At 38.4% G+C, this 23,121-nt stretch overlaps 7 protein-coding genes and 1 pseudogene across 8 annotated transcripts; 3 read left to right on the top strand and 5 right to left on the bottom strand.

The window, feature by feature from the left end:
• The first annotated feature begins 1,165 nt into the window (after window positions 1-1,165).
• LOC106432828 lies at window positions 1,166-3,942 on the top strand (annotated as a pseudogene).
• On the bottom strand, window positions 3,782-5,863 carry LOC111198581 (dnAJ-like protein slr0093). The gene is made up of 7 exons (XM_022687283.2): window positions 5,492-5,863; window positions 5,119-5,196; window positions 4,912-4,987; window positions 4,534-4,607; window positions 4,349-4,422; window positions 4,186-4,235; window positions 3,782-4,101 (listed from the first exon to the last, which is right to left on the bottom strand). Exons 1-6 carry the CDS (start codon window positions 5,522-5,524, stop codon window positions 4,190-4,192), a joined length of 381 nt encoding a protein of 126 aa, XP_022543004.2. The 5' UTR covers window positions 5,525-5,863; the 3' UTR covers window positions 3,782-4,101; window positions 4,186-4,189.
• Window positions 5,864-5,989: 126 nt separating this feature from the next.
• On the bottom strand, window positions 5,990-7,343 carry LOC106441483. The gene is made up of 4 exons (XM_013883293.3): window positions 7,110-7,343; window positions 6,795-6,930; window positions 6,605-6,707; window positions 5,990-6,389 (listed from the first exon to the last, which is right to left on the bottom strand). Exons 1-4 carry the CDS (start codon window positions 7,141-7,143, stop codon window positions 6,159-6,161), a joined length of 504 nt encoding a protein of 167 aa, XP_013738747.2. The 5' UTR covers window positions 7,144-7,343; the 3' UTR covers window positions 5,990-6,158.
• Window positions 5,990-13,093, bottom strand: LOC106432811. Of its 2 annotated transcripts, XM_013873667.3 has the most exons (16): window positions 12,860-13,093; window positions 12,543-12,601; window positions 12,092-12,107; window positions 11,487-11,983; window positions 11,295-11,380; window positions 11,010-11,098; window positions 10,608-10,889; window positions 10,080-10,517; window positions 9,246-9,975; window positions 8,918-9,148; window positions 8,716-8,840; window positions 8,321-8,604; window positions 7,110-8,211; window positions 6,795-6,930; window positions 6,605-6,707; window positions 5,990-6,389 (listed from the first exon to the last, which is right to left on the bottom strand). In XM_013873667.3, exons 2-13 carry the CDS (start codon window positions 12,543-12,545, stop codon window positions 7,468-7,470), a joined length of 3,525 nt encoding a protein of 1,174 aa, XP_013729121.1. In that variant the 5' UTR covers window positions 12,546-12,601; window positions 12,860-13,093; the 3' UTR covers window positions 5,990-6,389; window positions 6,605-6,707; window positions 6,795-6,930; window positions 7,110-7,467. The 2 variants fall into 2 exon arrangements, with proteins under 2 accessions (XP_013729121.1, XP_013729115.1); XM_013873661.3 differs by having other exon boundaries at window positions 11,487-12,107.
• Window positions 13,094-14,371: 1,278 nt separating this feature from the next.
• On the bottom strand, window positions 14,372-15,118 carry LOC106441482 (probably inactive leucine-rich repeat receptor-like protein kinase At5g48380). Its single transcript, XM_013883292.1, has one exon. The coding sequence runs from the start codon at window positions 15,116-15,118 to the stop codon at window positions 14,372-14,374; it is 747 nt and encodes a 248-aa protein (XP_013738746.1).
• A 1,074-nt stretch (window positions 15,119-16,192) lies between these two features.
• LOC106441480 (probably inactive leucine-rich repeat receptor-like protein kinase At5g48380) lies at window positions 16,193-17,370 on the bottom strand. The gene is made up of 2 exons (XM_022687281.2): window positions 17,033-17,370; window positions 16,193-16,879 (listed from the first exon to the last, which is right to left on the bottom strand). Exons 1-2 carry the CDS (start codon window positions 17,154-17,156, stop codon window positions 16,428-16,430), a joined length of 576 nt encoding a protein of 191 aa, XP_022543002.1. The 5' UTR covers window positions 17,157-17,370; the 3' UTR covers window positions 16,193-16,427.
• A 98-nt stretch (window positions 17,371-17,468) lies between these two features.
• Window positions 17,469-20,615, top strand: LOC111198580 (WEB family protein At5g16730, chloroplastic-like). The gene is made up of 3 exons (XM_022687280.2): window positions 17,469-17,752; window positions 17,983-18,169; window positions 18,254-20,615. Exons 1-3 carry the CDS (start codon window positions 17,736-17,738, stop codon window positions 20,396-20,398), a joined length of 2,349 nt encoding a protein of 782 aa, XP_022543001.2. The 5' UTR covers window positions 17,469-17,735; the 3' UTR covers window positions 20,399-20,615.
• Window positions 20,616-21,411: 796 nt separating this feature from the next.
• On the top strand, window positions 21,412-22,884 carry LOC106432792 (inositol-tetrakisphosphate 1-kinase 1). The gene has a single exon (XM_013873641.3). The coding sequence runs from the start codon at window positions 21,639-21,641 to the stop codon at window positions 22,617-22,619; it is 981 nt and encodes a 326-aa protein (XP_013729095.2). The 5' UTR covers window positions 21,412-21,638; the 3' UTR covers window positions 22,620-22,884.
• The last annotated feature ends 237 nt before the right edge of the window (window positions 22,885-23,121 follow it).

Below are 23,121 nucleotides of genomic sequence, written 5' to 3' on the forward strand. Positions count from 1 at the left end.
TCATAGTTCCTTGAACACATGTTTTTTTTTCCTTTTGAAAATGAAGACAAACTGAACCCTTGTGTAGTTTCTGAAGATGAATAATACTAAGTTGAAGCTAAATACGAAAAAATAGTATATCGAAATTTCAAGAAAATGATTCCAAGTATTAGAATCTGATGAACGTTAAGTTCCAGGCCGGTCCAACAATACTAAAATTTATCATATGGGCTATTTTCTAAGTATATATCACTTGGTCATAATGGGCCATTTTTATGGCTAATAGTACCCTTTTAGTTGGGAAACATAACAAGACGATGACGTCATAATGGGCAATCTTGACAGTTAACTTCGCGCCACGAGTAAATCCCGAAAAGGTTTCAGGTGTACTTTGTCGCATTGGATCAAAGACCGCTACTAAGTCAAAGTCTCGTGTTTGAAGGATACACTAGCTTCAGACCAAAGAGTGTCTCTTCTCCAGTTCTTCATCATATCTTTCTTCTTCTCCACCAGAAAAGGTTTTAGAGTCCTCTGTTCTAAACCCTAGTTTCTTCTTCAGCTTCTTCCCCGAAGCTGTTATTCGGATGCAAATTTGCTTCCTCTATTTTGCGCCGTACTCGTTAATCAAATAGTCCCATAAACAAAACATTTGATCATTTGAATTTTCTTGTCACTGGTTAATGATAAAGAAAAAATTTTGGGGAATTTTTTTTTAAAATGTATTTTGCAGTTTACTTAATATATATGAAAATATAATTAATTCTATACAAAGTTAAGAAATGGATCATCTGAATTTTTTTTTTTTTTTGATCATCTGAATTTTAACTCGTATTTGTTTAAGTTTCGTAAAATCTCATGATCAGTCCTATATCTAAACATATAAAATTAGTTGTTGTATTGTGACTACTATAAAGTGGTAGGTAGCGGTATAGTTTTTTGTCAACTAAAAGATGCGCTGACCTTAGAGGAGGAAATAAGGCTGCTGACAGAATAGCAAAGGAAACTATCACTTTTGTGTCTAATGTTCCCAAGTTATATTCTGTAGTGCCATTGTGGTTGAATTATCATGTGAGGTCTGATAAATCAGTGTACTCAAGCAATATTGGCTAATGAAAGTATTTGATGAGTTAAAAAAAAAAAAAAAAAAAAAAAAAGATGCGCTGACCTTTTAACTGACAAAAACTATACGTGTAAAGAATACTAGAGGTGTGTAGACAACTGGCTAATTTCATTTGTTAAAAAACAAACCAGTAGCCAGTCAATCGTGACTTAGCTTAACGAGAGACTAGAAGGAAATGGCCAAGAAGTTGCTTCTCCTTCTTTTACTTATTATCTTGAGTTCACATGCAAATTGTGGCTCTATTGTCAAGTTTCTTCCTGGTTTTGAAGGTCCTCTTCCTTTCCAGCTTGAGACCGGGTTTGTCATTTGTGTCTTTTTCATTTAATCTTCATGTGTTTTTGTGTTAAAAGAGTGAGACCAAAGCCATATAGTTAGATCTGCACTGTTGTGATTAATCAGGTATATTGGAGTTGGTGACGAAGAGCAGGTGCAATTGTTTTACTATTTCATCAAGTCTGAGAAGAATCCAAAAGAAGATCCCCTTCTTATTTGGTTAACTGGGGGACCTGGCTGCTCTTCTATCACTGGTCTTCTTTTTGAGAACGGTAGAAATATAAAAACTCTATCCAATGATCTAAAGGAAGTCAAATGTGGTTTGAATTGACACCAAAAATAAAACAGGGCCTGTGACATTTAAGGTTGAGGATTACAATGGAGGTACACCCACCTTGCTTTCTACTACATATTCATGGACAAAGGTAACACTAACAATTTTTTTTTGTTATGTAGCTCATTTTAATAGTCATGATGCTTGGTTGATAAGGTATTCTGGATCATTGCTTGTAGGTTGCGAACATAATATTTTTGGACCAGCCTGTTGGGAGTGGCTTCTCCTATGCAACAAATTTCTTGATACACCTAGTGACTCGGGAGAAGCTAAAAGGATCCATGAATTTATTCGCAAGGTAAAAAATAAGAGGACGAACTTAAGTATCTTATAAGTTCTATGACTTTTAAAGAGCACTAGTTAAATTATCTCTTTCCTAATCAATGGTGCAACAACAGTCTGTTGAAGCATTCATCTTTTCTTTTCTTTTCTTTACTGTTGTACAGTGGTTAAGTGAGCATAAAGAGTTTATCTCAAATCCTTTTTATGTGAGTGGAGATTCATATTCTGGTAAGATTATTCCGGCCATGGTTCAAGAAATCTCCAAAGGTATGTGTGTGTGCGTGCTTCATCTTCTTCTTTTCTCTCTCTTTAGATGTTTCATTTTTGTAACAAACTCTACATGATGATGACAACGATGCAGGAAATGATCTTGGGTTTAAGCCTCAAATAAATCTTGAGGTTGTACTTGGCTGCTTTTCATGTTAACTATATATAACTTGTCCAATAAACATTAACAAAAAAAAAATTTCTCTCAACAAATAGGGTTTTGTAATAGGAAACCCTGTAACAGATACTGAATTTGAGCATAACCAACGCATTCCATTCGCACATGGGATGGCACTAATCTCTGATGAACTCTACGAGGTACGTAACATATCACATGCATGGAGTTAGATAACAAGCAACCTATACAAAACTCTTTTGTTTGCAGTCGTTGAAGAGAAGTTGCAAAGGAAATTATGATAATATAGATCCACACAACACAGAATGCTTGAAACATTTCGACGAGTTCTTGAAGGTACACACTAATCATAATAGTTGTACCCTTATCTATAGTGTTTAAGTGTTCGCCAATATCATTTGGTACAAAAGCATAGTAAAAGATAGTATATACATTATAGTTTGTGGAGTTATTATACATTTTTGGGGGGTTTACATTTGCAGTGTATATCTAGAATAAACTTTGCTAATATTCTAATACCACGGTGCGATCAAGCCTTGTCTCCAAGAAGATACATTCTCCTTCCAAACACTTCGGCTCCGTCTACTGATGATGATTGCTATGTAAGCAATCCATCTTCTTTCTATTCGTCTATGCTATGCTTCTGTAACCATTGAGTGTAACGCAAGAAATGCGTTGCACCCACTTGTAGGAATATACAGATTTACTATCTTCCCTCTGGGCTAATGACGAGAGCGTGCGGGAAGCACTTCATGTGGTAAAGGTGTATACGAGTTTTGGTTTTATAATGCTAAATAAACCATGTCTAACAAAAAACAAGTTTGAATATATGATTCCAGGGAAGTATAGACAAATGGGTACGGTGTTCTTCTGGTAAGCCATACGATTCCGACATCAAAAGCAGCGTACCATACCATATGAATAATAGCATTAAAGGATACCGATCTCTCATCTTCAGGTTAGATTAACGTTTGTATGCAAATTAGCTTCAAGAGTTTATAGGAAAGCCTTATGGCACTTTTGTTTGGTTGAATATATAGCGGTGATCATGACTTAATGGCGCCTTTCATTTCAACGCAAGCGTGGATAAGGTCTCTTAACTATTCAATTGTTGAGAAGTGGAGGCCATGGATGATACACAATCAAGTTGCTGGATACACTCAAACTTATGCCAATAAGATGACATATGCTACTGTCAAAGCAAGTCTTTTTTTCTTCTTCTTTCTCCATTGATCTTAGTATGAATCTAAATTCTAATAAAATGTGATATACAGGGAGGTGGGCATACACCAGAGTATAAACCAAAGGAAAGCTTTATCATGTTTCAGAGATGGATTAGTGGTCAACCTCTATAATACATAAAGTATGTATCAGGTCTCAGAGATATATATGCTTCAAGTCATTGATTTTATTAATGTCTGAAGTCTGAAAAACCATTGAGTGATGAGAGTAGTGGTACAAGACCTGATCAATCATCACAGGTCTGTAGATGTATGTATCAAAACCAGAGACCATATACGCTTCTCTAATTCTACATCGATTCAGAAACAATACATCTAATTATCTAAATTAAGCATTTTCAATACATCATCGATGCCTTGATGCTTCGAGCTGTGGCTCCAGTATACAACCGTATTAAAAAACCGACGGGAAAGGGTTTGAGAATCTTGACACAGTTTTTACATCTCTCCTCTAACTTCTGCTTTTATCCTGTGAAGATAATGAGAGTTATTTTGGTGATTCAGAAATGGATCCAAGTAGCAAGAAGAGATACAAAATAAAAAGAAAACCAACCTTGCTAGTCTGTTGTTGTTTTGTTGGTGGTCTCAGACAATTGATGTGTCCTGCAGCCAAAAGTTTTGGCGATGAGAGCAAGCTAACTATGTAATAACACAAGCTTTATGATATGATATATGAGAATTTGAAACATAAAATGAAAAGCTGGAGAGGTTACTACCATAGTGACGAGGATTGGCTGATGCCGAGTCCGTTGCAAGTGAGTATCATTCCCTTAAATCTGGCAAGATATTCCTGTGTAGAGAAAAACATTGGGCAAAATCTCAATAAAAAAAAAATCAACAAAAACTAAATACCATGTTCTTTTTTTTTTCTTTTCAAATGTAAAGAGAACATGTTACACACCCGTAAAGTATACTTGTGGATCTCATAGATACCGGTTAAGTCATACTCAAAACGTGCATCAGGGTCCATCAGCACTGCCCAAAAGAGAAAGAAGAAGCTGTTTAACTTTACCAAATCAATTGATTCAAGACACTACAATAGAGAGATCACATTGTTCACTATCATAATATCAAGTGACCACAGACCCAAAAAATAATGGTTGCAAGCGAGAACCTTAAGAGAAACAGAGAGCTGAGGATTGCAACTATATAGAGTTTTGTATCAACACCTAAACAGAAGCATAAAGGTCAAGGAGCTAAATTGGATAAAGCCTTCAGCTTTAGTAATGTCTATCTGCTTTTCTAGATGCATAAGAACCGAATATGCAAAAGACTTTACCGTTATAAGCATCGTTTATCTCTATAAATTTTTCTGCCGCTGCAGTATCGCCTTTGTGCTTATCAGGATGCCACTTCTGTAAAATGGAACCACAACAACAAAAAAGCATCTTTCTTTCAATCTAGAAACACTCTGAAACTCAACTTCAAAGCAACAAGGACATTTCAACAGATATTAAACAAAGGGGTTGTTGAGTTGTTGACTAACCAAAGCAAGCTTCCGATAATTGAGTCTGATCAGTTCCTCAGTTGCATCGTAATCAACTTCTAGAATCTTATAGTAATCCTTCAAACACAAAAACAAAAGTCATAAGTTCCCATATCAAAATGGAAGAAGAAGAATACATTAAAACAAAATCATTTTCCAGAATGTCAAAAAGTGAAAAAGTAGACAACTTTAACAAACAAGAATCTAAAAAGACACCAATAATCCTTGAAATCTAAACAACTTATACTTCAACGAAACATCAGTATCAGATCTTCAGGTTTCCACTAACATCAAAACCAGACATTATCTAAACCAGATTTATCTCATAAGCTAAAGCCAACGTAACCTCCGCAGTTTCCCATGAATGTTTTACCTTAGGGGGAGGAGACTTCTCATTGTCTTCCATCTGACACAGATAAGAACAGAGGAGTAAGAATCTCCTCGCACCTCATCAAAATGAAACACCCAAAACGCTAAAAGTGAAAAAGGAGATTGAAAGTGTGTTCCTTTTTCCGTTTCAACAAAAATCAAAAACGAAACTTTTTTTCTGAGAAAATGGGAAAGTTGAATCGAATCTTGTGGGTTTGCTTGTGTTGTGTGGGGAATTTGAGGAATGAAGGAAAGGTTTTGGATTCTCTTTTAAAAAAAAGTTTTCGAATCTCTTTTTAGGATATTTTGGATTTGTGACGAGGCCACCGGCCAATGTCTATCTATCTCTCTTTTCGTTTTGTTTCACACATCTTATCCGATACATCATAATAATATCCACTTTGTTTTGTGTAAATACAAAAACTTATTTTAGTTTTTTTTTCTTACATTATGTCTGAATGCTGAGTTTAGTTTAGTTAAACTGAACTTAACCAAATTCAAATTCACTAACAACACGAGATTGTATATCTGGCTTTGCAAGAAGTCTACAGAGGCCTGAGTACACAGAAGCAACCAGAAATAAGTGAAGCACTTAACACTTAACCGTATGTAACTGTTTTCAACTCTGGTTACAAATGAAAAACAGAGACCAAGTAAAGTGTTTGTTTCTTTCAAGTCGTAGCTTCAACTTCTGGGTCAGTTTCCACCGGTACATTGGGAGAAGAAGTGTTCTTTTCTCGACCTCTTAACCGGGAAGAAACATTGTCGATTGCTGAGTTAAGTTGTTCGATTTTCTTGTTCAGTGTCTCTCTTGTTTTCTCCAAACCTTCATCGTAGTACGTTGGTTGCTGTGGCTTCTTGAAACCATACTCATCTTCTTCACTCATTATCGATCTTCTGATCTGAAACACCGAACCCAAGAATGAGAAATAAATCTTTTAGCTAGATTTGCATGAGAATGATATAAACCAATCAGAACATGAGAACAAAACCTCAATCAACTCATCATTAACAACAGAGTTCATACAAAAACACTATTTGATTAGTAACATAATCCAAATCTTTCATTAAGGTTCCAGAAGAATGAAAGACAAAAGTGAGATTAAGAGAACAACACCTGTGGAGCAAAGATATAGGCAACAGCGCCAAAGACAGCACCTCCTAGAAGAAAACCAGCTATGAAATCACCACCACCACTTCCTCTCCTACTCCCTTCGTCTCTGGAAAATCATTAGTAGAGCTAAGTTTCAACAAGACAGTTCATTCACGCACAAGAGAAAACTTTAAACAGCGACATGCATACTTACCCATACCGTGCAGAAACCGAAAACTTGCGACCCTGGCTTGATTTCTTCTGAACAGTCAATGCAGAAGTTTTACAAATGGAACTGAGCTTTGTGGTGGACAATCCATTTGCTTTCACAAGATGAGACTGAGACCCACCTGTGCCATCAGATAACAACAAATCAAGAAGCTTTGCAATTTTTCCTTTTTATATAAAAAGATACGAATCTCTCAAAAATTCTTCTCTCACAGATCAAAACGCAACTTAGAGTTCTAAATTGTTCTGATCTTCTCTCGCAAACATAAAATACTTAGTAAAGTGAGAAGGAAACGATTACTTGAGAGTGGAAGATGAGCAACACAGGACGCCATTGGATATGTAAAACCAAGAGATCTGATGATGAACACTGGGAAGACACATTTGTCTGGATATCTTATACTAAAGCTGAAATTACTAAAGAACCCTTCTAATGCGTCTTGAAAACTCACAACCAGTACACAAGTAATATAGAGAGAGGGATTCAGAAGTCTTTTTGTTATTCTATAGATTTCAACAAGTAATTTAAAAAAAAAACATTCGGTATCTTTCTATCCCATCACCATTTTCATATACAAACCTGTGATTTTATCTTGTTGGAGTCTTCTTCAACAACTAAGGACACTCATAATAAAAATAAACTTAACGATATAACCTTGTTATCTGGGGAAGTCTCTGAACAGAAAAAAGGGAGTATTCACATTCTTCTTCTCCTCCCCCGGAAACGAGAGTGATAACGACAGAGAAGCAGAGTCATCTTCTTCTTCTTTCTCTTTTGCTTTATTCATACTGCGACTACTTTGTTCCCCAGAGTTGTTTTTACCGGCTAAGAAAGGCAATAGTCTTGTAGTGTCTTCTTGAGTTGTTTCTTCACCACCAAATGGCAGCTCGAGATCCGGGACTGTGCCACCTAACCGCCTATTGTTGTCTTCGTCGTTGCCATTGTTATTGCCAAATGGAATAAGATCATCGACTAGTTCCATGTCTTCTCCTTCGACATTCAAGTCCAAAGGGAATACTCCTTTAGGACTCTTCTTCATCACCCCCGAATCATTACCAAATGTAACGCTGCTGTTTTCGTTTTCTGTCTTCAGCTTCTTATGCGGAGATCCTTCGCGTGAAGCTTCATAAAGGAGCTCCATTTTCTGGTTCACGGTGGCGGGATTTGTCAGTTCCCAAACTTGACGCTTCCTGTGACTAGCCTGACTACAGTTAAGATCTTTCTCTAGAGGATTGACTTGGCTAGGGGGCGTGACAGTCAAAGGCAGATCCTTTCTACCACCCAAGTCTTGCTTTGCAATTTGCTGAACCTTCTTCACTAGACTATCTCCAGAGTTTGATCCATTAGCTTGGCAAGGAACATGATTCGCACCTGGTTCGTCCTCTTTACGAGCAGTTTCCTCCTACATTAAAGAACCCGATGAAGTTAAGAGATGAAAATTTCCTACTACGAGTTCAGATAGATGGAGATAAAGTATTTACGATTTACCCAAAGGACTAAGAACAACCAACCTTTGTGATCGATGACCGCTCAACAGAGGATTCTCTGTCACTTGGATTCTCATGGCTAAGTACATGTTTCCTACTTTGAGTTTCTTGCATCTTGTGTGGGCTCTCACGTAGAGAAGACGCTTTCTCCAAATGCTTGGAAGGAGACCTCGTTTGGCACAAGTTATTGGGGTCTTGGTCTCGCGGCAAAACATCTGAAGCAGGCAGAGATGTGTTCTTTTGTGGGTTTGTACAAATCTCTTTTCTTCCTCGGAATACACCCCAAAGGAAATATAACATGTTCCAACCTGCAATTATTAAACTCTGTAAGAATTACTACTTTCACACAATATAAATTGGCATTACATTCCGAACAAATTATTTAAATCACGGGTTGCTACTTTGGTAAGCATTCTTACGCTGGCAATTCGGAGGAAGCTGGTTGGATGCGAAAATCAAAAGCTCAACATTATCGAGGTTTCCTTTCAGGGCTAGATCTTTCTTGATCATGTTATCCACGAGAGGCTTATAGTTTCTCTCATAACTGCACAAGTAGCAACGAAAATCATTTAGACCAGTAATAAAAGCGAGTGAATAATAACGATCATGTATGAAACCTACCTTTCAACATCCTTTGCGAAGAAGAACAGAGCTATATGGTCTTCCTTAGTACCGCTGTCTTGAAATTGCGCAGGCCATGTACTTAGCCGAGGTACTTCATTCAAGCTAAACTTTTCTGGAAATTTGTTCACCACTTCAGCAACCTTGGGTGATGCTAAGGTTGATAGATGTGCTTGCATTCCGCTATGCATAGCTGACTGATTTCTAGCTTTCCGCACCTCCAAATTTCCTCTGGAAAAATGATGTAAAAACTGACTGTTCAGTATGCATTACATGGCAACAGGTATAGTCAAAGGGATATTCTCTACAAAAAGGAAAGAAAACTTACTGCCATATAGACTCATGGTCTGGAATGGCTGAGCTTCTCAACAGAGCAGGTGGGGATACTAATGGCCAATCTCTCATGACGGACTTCAAAGATGGAATATTAACTTCAGGCTTCATATCAAGTTCCACAGATCGTGAAGGCATCACCGCATCAACACCAGACGGTACAAGCTGCTTTTCATTTGTTACAATTGTCTGTTTGTACGGGTCAGGAGCGGGCCATGAAGTCGTATGCATCTTTGGAGGTAACTGAGTTTGTAAGCTCTTATCAGAACTAGGATGCACATTAGACGCCAAGGACGTATCACATTGCTCCAATACTCTGTTCTTGCCAAAGCTGGGCTTTTTACGAAGAGCAGCATCAACCGCTGCTCGCAACCTATTACCCTTATTTATATCCTCCCGAGCATTTTTTGGGGTAGGGAGATCACTATCAGAAACGCCTGAGGTTTCATTAGATTCTGCAGTTTCGCCTCCTTTTTGAGATGATGGCAAGCCTTTTGCATGAGATAACAGGCTAGACCTTTGGCGCTTACCAAAGCCATCTTTGCTTTTCTTCCCTACCTCCCTAAATTCCCTGGACCGCGGTAATCTATCCTGCGAGGCTACATTACCGTTGCTTGGCACACCCTCACCCGCGCAGGAAGTGGATGTCAGTTCATCCTTAGAGTCAGCTTGACTTGAACTTTGCTCGCGGGCATTGCACTTTCCATTTGTGGGAATATCACCTCCTGAAAAGAGAGATCATATATTAAAATGATTAAAAACATATACAAACAAAATAATATCAAAGATAACGTAACAGAAGTATCAATATAACTGATAGGAATCATACCAGAAGTAACAGGACTTTCTAGACGGTTTCGGTTTAGATTGCTAACTTGCTTCGTCAAGCTACCTCGTTTGCCATCAGACTGCAAACCCTTCGAATCACGGGTACTGTTAGCATATGAAGAACCCAAACTGCTGCGTGAAGTAAGCTTCTGGTCGGTGGAGGCTGCTGGCGCATTAGCTTCTGTACTTCGATCTTTCAGTTGCTTTGGACTTTTGCCTTCTTGTGAATGATACACTTTTGACGCGAGCATTTTTGCTTGTGAATCGTTTCCATTAGAACTCCCACTGTCTGTTGTTTTACTTGACATTGATTTGCTTAGGTTTCCAAGAGAAGAATCTTTCCTAATCTTCTTTCTTGGGAGAATAACATCATCATCCATAAGTTGCACTTTTGGTTTCGAGCTAGAACTATTGAAGGAACTGGATTTCAAAAATCCACCTGGACAAACAAAGAAGTAATGTTTTATCACCAGAACTATGAGAAAATAGATAAGGCGCTTAAGGAGAGCAATCACATCATGCAGCCTACCTTTTGGAGGATGAAGCTGTGAACCAGTAGAGCGTGCACCTTCCATCTTATCAGTGAAAGATGATTGATGACTTAGCTTTCCCCTTGGACTGTCTAAGCCCTTGAATGATGTTTCCCGAGATAAAGCACCTATTCTGGGGAGAACAGGTTTCTTGGGTGACCCGGTTGAATCTTCAACCGCCTGTCTTTTAGCATCAGGAGCTGCCTCAATCTTATCTGCATGTCGTTTGCCTGAGCTATGTGGACTGAGGATTACTTCAGTTTCTCTTTTTCTCTTAGCTTCTGCATGTTTCAAGCTCGTTAGAAATTTTAAAACAGAAAATGTGAATCTAAATTTTGTTTGCAATTCAATACGCTATTTTTTTCCACATATATCATGTTTGGTTACATATTCAGCTTTACCTTGCTTCTGTTTTTCAGCTACAGTTTGACATTCTTCACAGAACCAATCACCCTCAGGAACTGCATTGAGCCTTTCCCGCATGCAATAGCTAAGTAAAACAAAACTACATTGTTAGCACAGAAAATGGAGCTACCTTTCATAAATGGAAGGTATGATAATCAATATCAATAACTAAGGTCTAACCAAAATCAAATGAAATTATACTACTAACAATGCGAACACATCCTGAATACAATATTGCCATTAGAATGTTTTCCTTCACATGAATAGAAGAGCAGGCTTACATGTGTTCTGCACCATCACTGCATCCGGTGCAGATAGCAAGTAGATCTTCACGACCCGCATCTCCACAGATATCACAAACCTTTACCTATTCAACAAACAAAAAAAAAAAGGAAAAGGCTCAGATAAAAAAAATTCTCAGCAAAGTAGGTGTATCACTAAATTCTAATATGAGACAAAACCGCAATACTTACATCATGTAAGACCATTTCAGAATCGCTCTCGCTCTCAGACATAGCTGATGAGACTGACTCAGAAGCGGTTTTACTTGACTTCACCTCCTTCTGGCCAGAAGGTGTGGATCCTTCAACTGAAGGCTCCTCTTTGTCTACGTCACCCTGTGATCCTAATTTTTCCGATTCTGGCAATATCCCATCTTCCTGGCCTTCTAAACGGGTAGAGCTCTGATCTAACACATTAGCTGATGCAGACCCTTTATGATTCATCCTGCTCCCAGAAAAAGATGTCTTCGAAGTCGTTGCAACAGCTCCAGAATCATCAGATATCCCAGAACGTCTGATTGTTTCCCTACTCTCAGCATTCTCAGAGAGAGCATCATGACTGGAATTAACAAGGTTGCTTGCTTCACTAGCAGTGTTATTTGAAGGCAAAAGACGGTCCTCATTTACAGAAAACTGGCTGCCAGCAACTCCGTGACCGTTTTCATCTGATGACTCGTCCGATTTTGATCCTGTGAAAGCCACGTTACGATGGATGCATGATGAACAAGGAGCAGAACATACATTACATATTCCAGAGTCCATTTCTGAAAACCCTCTCTGATTCGTTGAACGCTTACCAACTCTTTTATCAGCCTGCACATGATACAATAACAGTTAATAAAACAAAACAATCCTCAATATATCATTGAATTACCAAAGAACAAACTGCCTCATTTTCAAATCTTCCAAAATACTTAAAAACAAAATAACAAATTATTATTCATGAATCACACCACAAAACTATTTTCAAACAAGATCAATGAGCAAACTCGTGATTTAACTGGTCCATATAATGGCAATAGCAATATACAAAGCTGTTATATTAGCTACCAAGTGTTATAACAATACCAAGACAAATTACTCAGAAACAACAAATACAGATTACTATTATCCATCAAAAAGATGTCATGATCACTTCACTTCATGATCTAAGCCTTAGATATGACACTTCATCACTCCTTCTCCTCCAGGAAACAGACAAAGACAATACAACAAAAGTGAAAAAGAGGGGGTTTTAGCTAATCTCACCATCTGCAATAAAATCAATTTGCCCGACTCACAGACCGGTTCCTATCCAGCTCTTCCAACTGTTACAAATGGACAAAAAAAACATATTAAAAAGGAAGAAATGTTTTCAATCTTAAACCAAACATAACATACTCATGCAAATCAACCCAGAAATGAAAAAAAAAAATCGAATTAATAATCAATTTACCAATCAAATTCACAGAGAATCGTAGCCCATAAACCCGGAATCTTAGAGATAATCTAACAAATACTATATAATAAAAAAAAATCTACAAAATTGGGGAAATAACATTGCATGATTCAGGTCTCAAGATCACCTTCTCTTCCTCGAATTCGATTTCCCTAATCGGGAGCAAACGAAACCCTAATTTCCCCTCTCCAACTCCTACGAACCCTAACTTCTCAATTGGGGAAATCTCTTCCTCTCTCTTCAGTGTTTATAAGATTTGAGTGATGGCTCTCCCTCGGTTCTCGCCTTTCGTTCGTTGATTATACAAAGCAACACGAGCCAGAGATGAAAGCTGTGCATATATATATATATACCTCTCAGGATCTATACTTAGATACATATATTTATACAGTTGTGTACATTTCTACATTTAATTAATAATTTTGACTAATAGTTTTGGTTTGTTAATAGATTAATTCATATTTTGACTAATAGTATTGGTTTGTTCTGGTTTGTTAGTAAGTTTATAATTAATTACAGTTACTTTACTTACCTTCTATCTTGTCTTTGTGTCTCTGACTGGTTCATCGACTTTTTTTTTTGTTGGGTACGAATCTTAATTACTCGTACGACTTTTAAACGAAAAAGGGAATATATCTCTCTCTTTTCGAGTTTTTAACTTCTTCTTTCGGTCAACCTTTTTTTTGGTAAAATATTTTGGGTCAACTTTAGTTAAATTTAAAACCTTTTTTACATATGAATTTTGTTTGGAAAAGACCTAAACATGCATGCATCACGGAGCCATTCAAAGCTTGAAATCTATTATAATCTTCTATTGAAAAAAGAAGCTCACAATCCCACAAAAAAATGTCCTTAATAAACCTAGTCGCAACTTGTCTATGGTTCTTGCTGGTGTCAAGCTTCACAGTCGCCAACGAGGCCAACGTAAATTGCTTGAGGAACATATATTCCCAAGTTAAGGATCCAAATGGATACTTATCGAGTTGGGTATTTGGCATTAAAAAATATCTGAAACGCATGTTTTCTCGGCCAAGAACCTGGAAACATTAAACAAGAACACAGCATTGTGAGAAAACTAAAAGAAAATCACTCAGCACTATGTCTTGTTAGTTGTTACTCAAATCCACCATTAAGGTGCGTACTTCTCCTCCATAGTGTGCAGCACCCTTTGGCAAAAAGGGCATAATCAACAAAATTAAGCATATAATTAACTCATGAAGAGAACATAACCCTCAAGACTAGACATATAGGCAATCAAGTTTGCATTTGATATCTTTCTAAACATGTTTTGATAGTTCTAGATTTCTCAACGAAGAAGCACCACAAATTGCAGATTTCGTAGCTACTACAATTATAATTTGTGTGTGGGGTTACAAAGGTTTTCCAAGTTGAAATATAATCTAATCATTCATTGACACTCTGCGGCATGTGTACTTTTATTATTCGTTGTACTAAGATGCAAAATATATATATAAATTTTTTTTTGTTCAAAGATGCATAATATTTAATGTGATATTCATTGACTAAAATTTTGTTCAAAAAAAAAAAAAATTTTATTGACTAAAACATGTTTTACATTCCCAAATGTAGAAAATTCAGCGCCGGTGTCTTATATCTCCTTGTTTCTGCTTCCTAGTTCCTACCATTGATGACAAACGAGTCTTAAGTACGCAACTAATGGTGCAAATAAAACCGCACCAACTGCTGCACCCATCTTCCCAAACCGGATCATATCTTCGTCCGGTTCACAAGCATCCATAGGCCGACCACACAAACCCTCGTTATTAGCAAAATCGTCCACTCCAATTTTCAAGTGTTCTTCATTAAATTTAGGGATGGGACCGGTCAGATGATTGTATGCCACAGAGAACTGTTTGAGCCGCTGCATTGACACTAGCTCAGGAGGAAGCTGACCAGTGAACTGGTTATGCTGAAGCATAAGAGTGTTCAGAAAGGTAATATTTGATAAACCGGCTGGGATTTTACCGGAGAATTTATTGTAAGAAAGGTCGAGAATTGTAACAGAAGGAATCAAAGAGGCTATATTAGATGGTAAAACTCCAGAGAAGTTGTTCCTAGAAAGATCTAGACCTGTCAAATCCCAACATTGTTTAATCCCGAGAGGAAACTCTCCTTCGAGACCATAACCACCAAGTTTAATGCTCAAAACCCTATTCTCATCATCATGCCAGCAAGTCACACCAGTGAACTTGCAGATAAAACCTGCAGTCTGGTTGCCAAATACCCAGCTCGCTAAATATCCATTAGGATCCTTAACTCCGGAATATATGTTCCTCAAGCAATTTACGTTGGCCTCGTTTGCGTCTGTCAAGCTAGACACCAGCAAGAACCATAGACAAGTTGCAGCTAGGTTTACTAAGGACATTTTTGTGTGGTTGTGCACTTTTTCAATAGAGGATTACAAGAGAGTTGGTTTTAGCAACAAAAGCAAGTGAAGATTGTTAATAGTATAGCCAAAACTTGAGCATGATGAATTATAAAGATTTTCTAAAGTCACAAGTCGTCTCTTGCCGTGTAAAACGGGTTCCACGGAGGAGACTTGAGAATGTTAATCATTCACACAAATTGATTCCTGCTTGTCCCATGGGTTTGAATATTCTAAAACTGTGGAAAATATGTTAATCATGGTGTCCATCGATCAGTGATGACTAGTAAGTATAAGAATCTTCAGGCTTTTGTTATCAGACTTAATTAGTGTAAGAATATTCAAGACTGATACCAGTCATGGATGTTAATAACATCAGCTCTTGCGCCAGCGTATACGTATATAATCAAATCATCACAAACCTTGTCATTATACTACCTTATGTTGATTGTGAGATGGCAAATATGGCTGAAGAAGAATTAAACCAGTAGGTGCGTTCTTAGGCTGGTTCTTCTTCAATGGTAAGAAGGAGAAACAAGGAAAAATAAGACATCGAAGCTGAATTTCTACATTTGGAATTGGAACGCATTTTGTTGATTAGTCCATAAATATCACATTTAGTGTCTGCATCCGTTCATGAGATTCGTGGAAGCAGCTGGTCAATGAATATCACATTTAGTTTCAAAACATCTTAGGTGACCATGCATGTTTTCAAATACGGCAGTGAAATCAATAGCAAGTACGCGTAGAAAAAAATCAAGTGACAAGTTCAACACCAGAAGTCTCCTCAGAGAAAAAAAAAAGTCTCCTCAGGGGTAAAAAGACTCCGTGACAAAAGTAGAGTTCACCTTAGCATGACTATGGCAACCTTATATTTTAGAGCCTTTTCAAGCTTTGAATGGCTCCGTGATGCATGCTTTCTGACACATCAACGTGAAATATTTTTATTCAATGTACAGGGTTACTTGGATCGATGAGTAACAGAAACACATATAATCATGTGTATCGAAAAAAATATATCAGCTGAATAAGACACTAACTTTCCAAGAAGATGTGATGGGAGAAAGCCAGAAATTAAAAGGAAAAAAGAAGATAAATTGTTTTAACTCATACATGGTGTTCAGATTAAATAGACAACAATATCTTGAGATTAACTTTACTGTTTAGAAGTACTTGTTTAGGTGCTTCCACGAATCTCATGAACGGATGCAGAAACTAAATGTGATATTCATTAACTAATTAAGACATGTGATCCAATTACAAACGTAGAAATTCATCTCCGGTGTCTTATATTTCCTTGTTTCTCCTTCTAATTACCATTGAAGAAGAACCAGCCTAAGAACGCACCTACTGGTGCAAATATAGCCGCACCAATTGCTGCACCCATCTGCCCAAACCGGCTCACTTTTTCTTCCGGGTTAATGCAAAACTCCATAGGCAAACCACACAAATCCGTGTTATTAGCAAAACTCTCCGATCCAAAGTAGGCTTCGTTGAATTTTGGGACAGGACCGATCAAATGATTGTCTGCCACTGAGAACTGTTTGAGCCGCTGAAGTGACGCTAGCTGGGGAGGAAGCTGACCAGTGAACTGGTTATGCTGAAGCATAAGAGTGTTCAGAAAGGTAACATTTAATAAACCTGTTGGGATTTCACCGGAGAATTGATTGTAAGAGAGGTCGAGAGTTGTAACAAATGGAATCAAGGAGGCTATATTAGATGGTAGAGCTCCAGAGAAGTTGTTTCTGGAAAGATCTAGACCTGTCAAAGAAGAACAGTCATTTAAACCCAGAGGAAATTCTCCTTGGAGACCATAACCAGAAAGATAAATTGTCAAAACCCTATCCTCATCCCAGCATTCCACACCAACAAAACTGCATATATAAGTTGCATTCCCGTTGCGAAATACCCAACTTGATAAAGATCGCTTGGGATCTTTAACTTGAGATTTTATGCTCCTCAGGCAATTTACGTTGACCTCGTTTGCGCCTGTGAAGCTTGACACCAGCAAGAACCAGAGACAAGTTGACATGGACATTTTGTTGTTGATGTGAAGTAATTTTATTATTTTCTTTACGGTGAATTTGTATACAAGTCAGCAAAGTCTCCTCAATGAATACAATAATTTTTACTGAAAAAATAATTAAAACATTGCGGAATAAAATGACAGCCGTTGATCTATGTAGCCGCAATGATAAGGACAAGAGTGACGGTGGTTCGCTGTCGGTTTGATTGGACTAAACAACAGCACAGGTCACTTTCGTCACTATACCAACCCTTCACGTTCTTAATTTTCTTTCCACTTCAATTTAAAGAAATAGTTAGTGGTTGGTTGTCTTTTCTCTGATACATCGGATCGGTAGGAGGAGAATCCGACTTCATTAAAAAATAAAAAAAAGTTTTGTAATTTTGCTTTTTTTTAAGAGAGTGTGGCCACTCTGGAGACAGGTCTTCTTCTTCTTCTGCGTTTATTCCTTTACACTTTCACCATCTCTCTCTCTCTTGATCTGAATCCAAAATTGGATTTTGCAATAAATTCAACATTGTTTTTTTTTGTAATCGACCAACTTCATCTTCTTCGAATCGAGCGTGACGGTGGTGGTCAGCGACGGTAGCTATGTCTTCGAAGACTAAGTAAGACTCTTTATACTCTGTTTCACTCTGTTTCACTCTGTTTTAGTTTCAAGTAGAAGAACAGATCTGCTGTTTGTGTGTTTCAAAGTTACTATTTTTGAGTAATTGTCAATGATGATCGGTTTAGATCTAATTACTTGTGGATTCGTTTTGCGGAAAGTTTGAATTTTTTGATCGAATTGTCTCTGTTTACTGAGATCAACTTGTGTTTGTTGTTTTGTCGGAATCAGAACTAGTTTGTCGGAAACACCTCCGGGGAAGTCATCTCCCGCAACTCCAAAAGTGGCGAGATTGAGTAGGGCAGCGAATAAATCTGAGACCACTTCTCCAAGTTCACGCCTTTCACTTGATCGTTCTTCACCAAGTTCAAAGTCCTCTACTGAGAGAAGATCACCAAAGGTTCCAACTCCACCTGAGGTAACGTGTTGAGTGGTATTACAGTTCTCTGTAGATTACATTCGTTTCTATTCTAGTCATTTGAGAGTTGTATGTGGTTTGCAGAAAACTCAAGCGCGTGCAGCAGCGAAAGGATCATCAGCAGAGCCAACGCAGACTCGGTTGACTCTGACTCAAATCAAGGAAGATCTCAAGAAAGCAAACGAGAAGATAACTTCATTAGAGAAGGAGAAAGCGAAAGCACTTGACGAACTCAAAGAAGCCAAGAAAGAGTCTCAAGAAGCATCTCTGAAGCTGGACGACGCTTTAAAAGCTCAGAAGAACATCGAGGTTGAGAAGTTCCAAGCTGTTGAGGAAGGGATCGAGGCGGTTCAGAAGAAAGAAGAAGAGTTGAAGAAAGAACTCGAGAACATCAAGAGCCAACACGCTTCGGTTACACAGGAGCTTCAAAAGGTTAATGAAGAGTTGGCTAAGGCCAATGAGGTTAAGAGCAAGGCTTTGATCCAAGCGGATGATTCTAGTAAGACAGCTCAGCTTCATGCGGAGAAAGTTGAGATGTTATCTTCTGAGTTGACACGGTTGAAAGCTCTGCTTGATTCATCCGAAAGTGAAATGGTTGGTAAGCTAGAAGAGGAGATTGATGTTTTGAAAATAGATCTTGAGAGAGCGAGAACCTTTGAGGTTGAGGTGAAAGAGCAAGAGATGATCATCAAGAAGCTTAATGTTGATCTTGAAGCTGCAAACAGTTCATCTGAGGAGTGGAAGAGCAAAGCCAAAGAAGTGGAGTCACAGGTAGAAGAAGCTAAGAATCTAGAGAGATGTGCATCTTTATCTTTGGAGTCTGTGATGAAACAACTCGAAGGAAGCAATGATAAGCTGCACGAAACAGAATCCGAACTCACTAACCTCAAGGAGAAGATCATCACGTTGGAGACAACAGTCGCTAGACAGAAGGATGATCTTGAGGAATCAGAAGAAGAACTGTCAAAGACCAAAAAAGAAGTAGAGAAGTTAAAGAAGGAGCTTGAAACTGTCGTTGAGGAGAAGAATCGAGCGTTGGACAAGGAGCAAGACGCGTCTTCAAACGTTCAGAGGCTATTAGAACAGAAGAAGAAGCTTTTATCAGATCTAGAAACCTCAAAGGAGGAAGAGGAGAAGAGCAAGAAAGCAATGGAGACTCTAGCTTCTGCTTTACACGAAGTTTCAAGCGAAGGAAGAGAGTTGAAAGAGAAGCTGTTGAGCCAAGGAGGAGACCAAGATTACGAAGCGCAGATAGAAGACTTGAAGCTGGTCATCAAAGCGACGAGCGAGAAGTACGAGACCATGCTTGATGAATCAAGACACGAGATCGATGTTCTTGTGAGCGCGGTGGAGCAGACCAAGAAGCATTTCGAGAGTTCGAAGAAGGAGTGGGAGATGAAGGAAGCTAAGCTTGTGGATCACGTGAGGAAGATGGAGGAGGAAGTGGCTTCGATGAGTAGGTTGGGTGGTTTGTTGAAGAGGACGGAGGAAGAAGCTGATGCGGCTTGGAAGAAGGAAGCGGAGACGAAGGAGAGTTTGAAGGAGGTGGAGGAGGAGGTTGTTTATCTTCAGGAGTGTCTCGGGGAAGCGAAAGCTGAAAGCATGAAGCTTAAGGAGAATCTGTTGGAGAAAGAAAGTGAGTTTGAAAGCGTTGTTCATGAGAATGAGGAGCTGAGGGTAAAGGAAGGTGTTGCTTTGAGGAAGATTGAGGAGTTATCAAAGTTACTAGAGGAAGCAAGATTGAGCAAGGAGGAGGTGGAGGTTAGTGAAAGCGAGAAAGAGTATGATTTGTTGCCCAAAGTGGTTGAGTTTTCTTCTGAGAATGGTCATAGAAGTGTGGAAGAAGAAGCTCCACAAGAACATATCATCAGCAATGGCAATGGTGTGGAGGAGAAAGATATGAATGGAAAGCACGAGGAGGCGAAAACAGAGATGAAAGAGAAGAAAGAAGAGTCTCCAGATGATGATGATGACAAAGATAACTCAGTTGAAGTTATCTTCAAGATGTGGGAGAGTTGCCAGGTAGAGAAGAAAGAAGCTGTTCCGGACAAGAAAACAGAACTAGAGTCTCCGGAGGAAGAAAAAGATTCAAGAAAGATCGATGAAAGTGATGAAACCTCGACAGAGAAGGTGGATGAAACCGCAGAAGATGAGATTGTGATGGAGAAGAAAATCAAGAAGAAGAAGACTCTACTTGGTAAAGTCTTCTCAAGAAGAAAGCAGCAGTAAACCTGAAATAACAAACTCTTGGAGGTAAGGAAAATCATTTTAAAAGCTTATTATATGTAGAAAGGAACATACATATTGATTTTCATTTTGATTTCCATCAGTGTTTTTTTTTTATATATATATCTTTGTTGGTTATTGATTCTTTGCTTCTTTTCGATTGTAACAACGATGTTTCTCAACTTTTGTTGTTAATGTAAAGGCTTGTCTTTTGGTTTAATTAACTTCTGTTTATTTGATTCTGCTTCTGTATTCGCGTTAGGCCTGGCGTTAAAGTATTGGTTCAGTTTGGTTTATTTTGATTTTAGATTTTTCAGTTTTCGAAATATATGATCTTTTAGAGTGTTTAAGAAATCATGTTTGGTTTCTATTCGATTTTTTGGTTTTGTTCGGATAAAAAAGTTAAAAACCAGCTTAAAATAATTTTGGATTTCTGTTTCGATTCGGTTTTAATTTTTGGTTAACCCTGGATAAAAAAATCTGAAAATTTAGGAAGATTTTTGGATAAAAATTCGAGTGATCCAGATCATTTTAAATATTTAGGATATAAACTATTCAGATAATTCATTTTTTTTGGATAAATGCAATTCTTAGTTCTATTCCGGTTCAGTTCCGGTTCGATTCCGATATTTTTATTTCTAAAGATATAGAATCCGTTTACGTTTAGTTTAGAAAATTGATAGGACTCTAACCTAAATCACATCCCGTTTTTTTTTTATTCGGTTCGGTTCAATTTTTGGGTTCGGGATATATGTGCCACCCCTTATTCGCTTTATGGTTTGCAAAGCGTTTGTCGTCGTCACCTGAATAGCTACGTTTACCACGTGAATACTTCAGTTCCAAAGATCCAAAAGCCCACTAAAAATAACATGGCCCACGAGAAAAAAAAAACGAAGCATTCATAACCGTCCATCATATGAAAAAGACTTGCACTATCCAACCTTCACACGCTTACACGTGTTAAACATTCTCCATTCGCATCCCCACACGTACTTATATTCCAATCCACACGTGTTCAACATTCTCTTCTCCCCCTCTGTTATTTCATCTTCACAAAGGCGATCCCTTTCGATCTTTCCTCTCCGATTCGCTTTAGATTCTGTATCATCTTTTTCGATCTCATCCACTTCCGTGTAGAATCTCACATTCTCCGGATCCTTAACTCTCAACCCTCGAAGATAGGTTTTGACTCAAATGTTAACCTAAACTCTGTTCCCTCCGAAACAGAGCAACACTCACAAAGATGTCAGATTCAACCCAAGAGAAGAGATACAGAGTCGGATACGCTCTCGCATCCAAGAAGCAACACAGCTTCATCCAGCCTTCGTTGATCGAGCACTCGAGGCAAAGAGGCATTAATCTAATCAAGCTCGATCCAACAAAGCCCTTGCTGGAACATGGGAAGCTCGATTGCGTGATCCACAAGCTTTACGATCTTGACTGGAAACAAAACCTCCACGAGTTTCGCGAGAAGTGCCCTAACGTCCCTGTCGTCGACTCGCCGGAGGATATCGAGAAATTGCACAACAGGGTCTCGATGCTCGAGGTGATCACTCAGCTAAACTTTCCCGTTTCGGAAAGGGAACGTTTTGGCGTCCCGAAGCAGGTCGTTGTGATGGATCCAACCGTTCTGAGCTGCGGAGGAGGAGGAGGAGAAGGTTTGGGGGAGCTTGAGTTTCCGGTGATCGCTAAGCCCTTGGACGCAGACGGGAGCGCGACGTCTCACAAGATGTTCTTGATCTACGATCAAGAAGGGATGAAGATACTTAAAGCACCGATTGTGTTGCAGGAGTTTGTGAATCACGGTGGCGTGATCTTCAAGGTCTATGTTGTTGGAGGTTACGTGAAGTGCGTAAAGAGAAGATCTTTACCTGATATCTCCGAGGAGAAGATCGGGACGTCTAAAGGGTCTTTGCCCTTTTCGCAGATATCGAACTTGACTGCTACTCAGGAGGAGAAGAACAAGGAGTATGGTGAGGATAGGAGCTTGGAGAAAGTGGAGATGCCTCCTTCGAGGTTCTTGGAGGAGTTAGCTAAGGCGATGAGGAGATCGATGGGTTTGAATCTGTTCAACTTTGATGTGATTAGGGATGCGAGAGATGCGGATAGGTATCTGATAATTGATATTAATTACTTTCCTGGTTATGCTAAGATGCCGTGTTATGAGCCTGTGTTGACGGACTTCTTCTGGGACATGGTCACCACAAAGAAGAGTCATGTCTGAGAACTATCTGCCAAGTTGTTAGCGGGAACATGCCTTAGGGAGGGTTTCTACCATTACAGACTATCTCAATCTGCCCTGCTAATTTTCATTTGGATTATTGAACTTGTGCTTCTTTTTTTTTTTTTGTTATTGTTTTTTCTTAGGTGTTATTCTCTTGTTTACTTCCAAGTTTTGGAAAGCCTTGTTCATTGTTTAGATGCATAACTGTTGCTACTATTGAGAAATGAGAATCATTGGATTTCTAAGTTCTGGGCCATTTGCTCTATATTCTTAACTCTTTGGTAGTAGTGTATCTCCATCTCCATGTTCCTTAACAGTCTGCCAAGAATGAGATAGTTGATTGATGAAAGTGTTTACATTGTTTTACCAATGCTAACTTACCTCTTTTGTATCCGTTATTCTTATAAACAACTTAAACTAGAGACATGGAGATGGTTTGCAAAATATGTCTGCATCATATGCTTACTTGTTTCTGCATTGTTGGTACATAGCTAATGCCAAG

The sequence above is a fragment of the Brassica napus genome, chromosome A3 (assembly GCF_020379485.1).
Source record: "Brassica napus cultivar Da-Ae chromosome A3, Da-Ae, whole genome shotgun sequence".
Taxonomy (NCBI): domain Eukaryota; kingdom Viridiplantae; phylum Streptophyta; class Magnoliopsida; order Brassicales; family Brassicaceae; genus Brassica; species Brassica napus.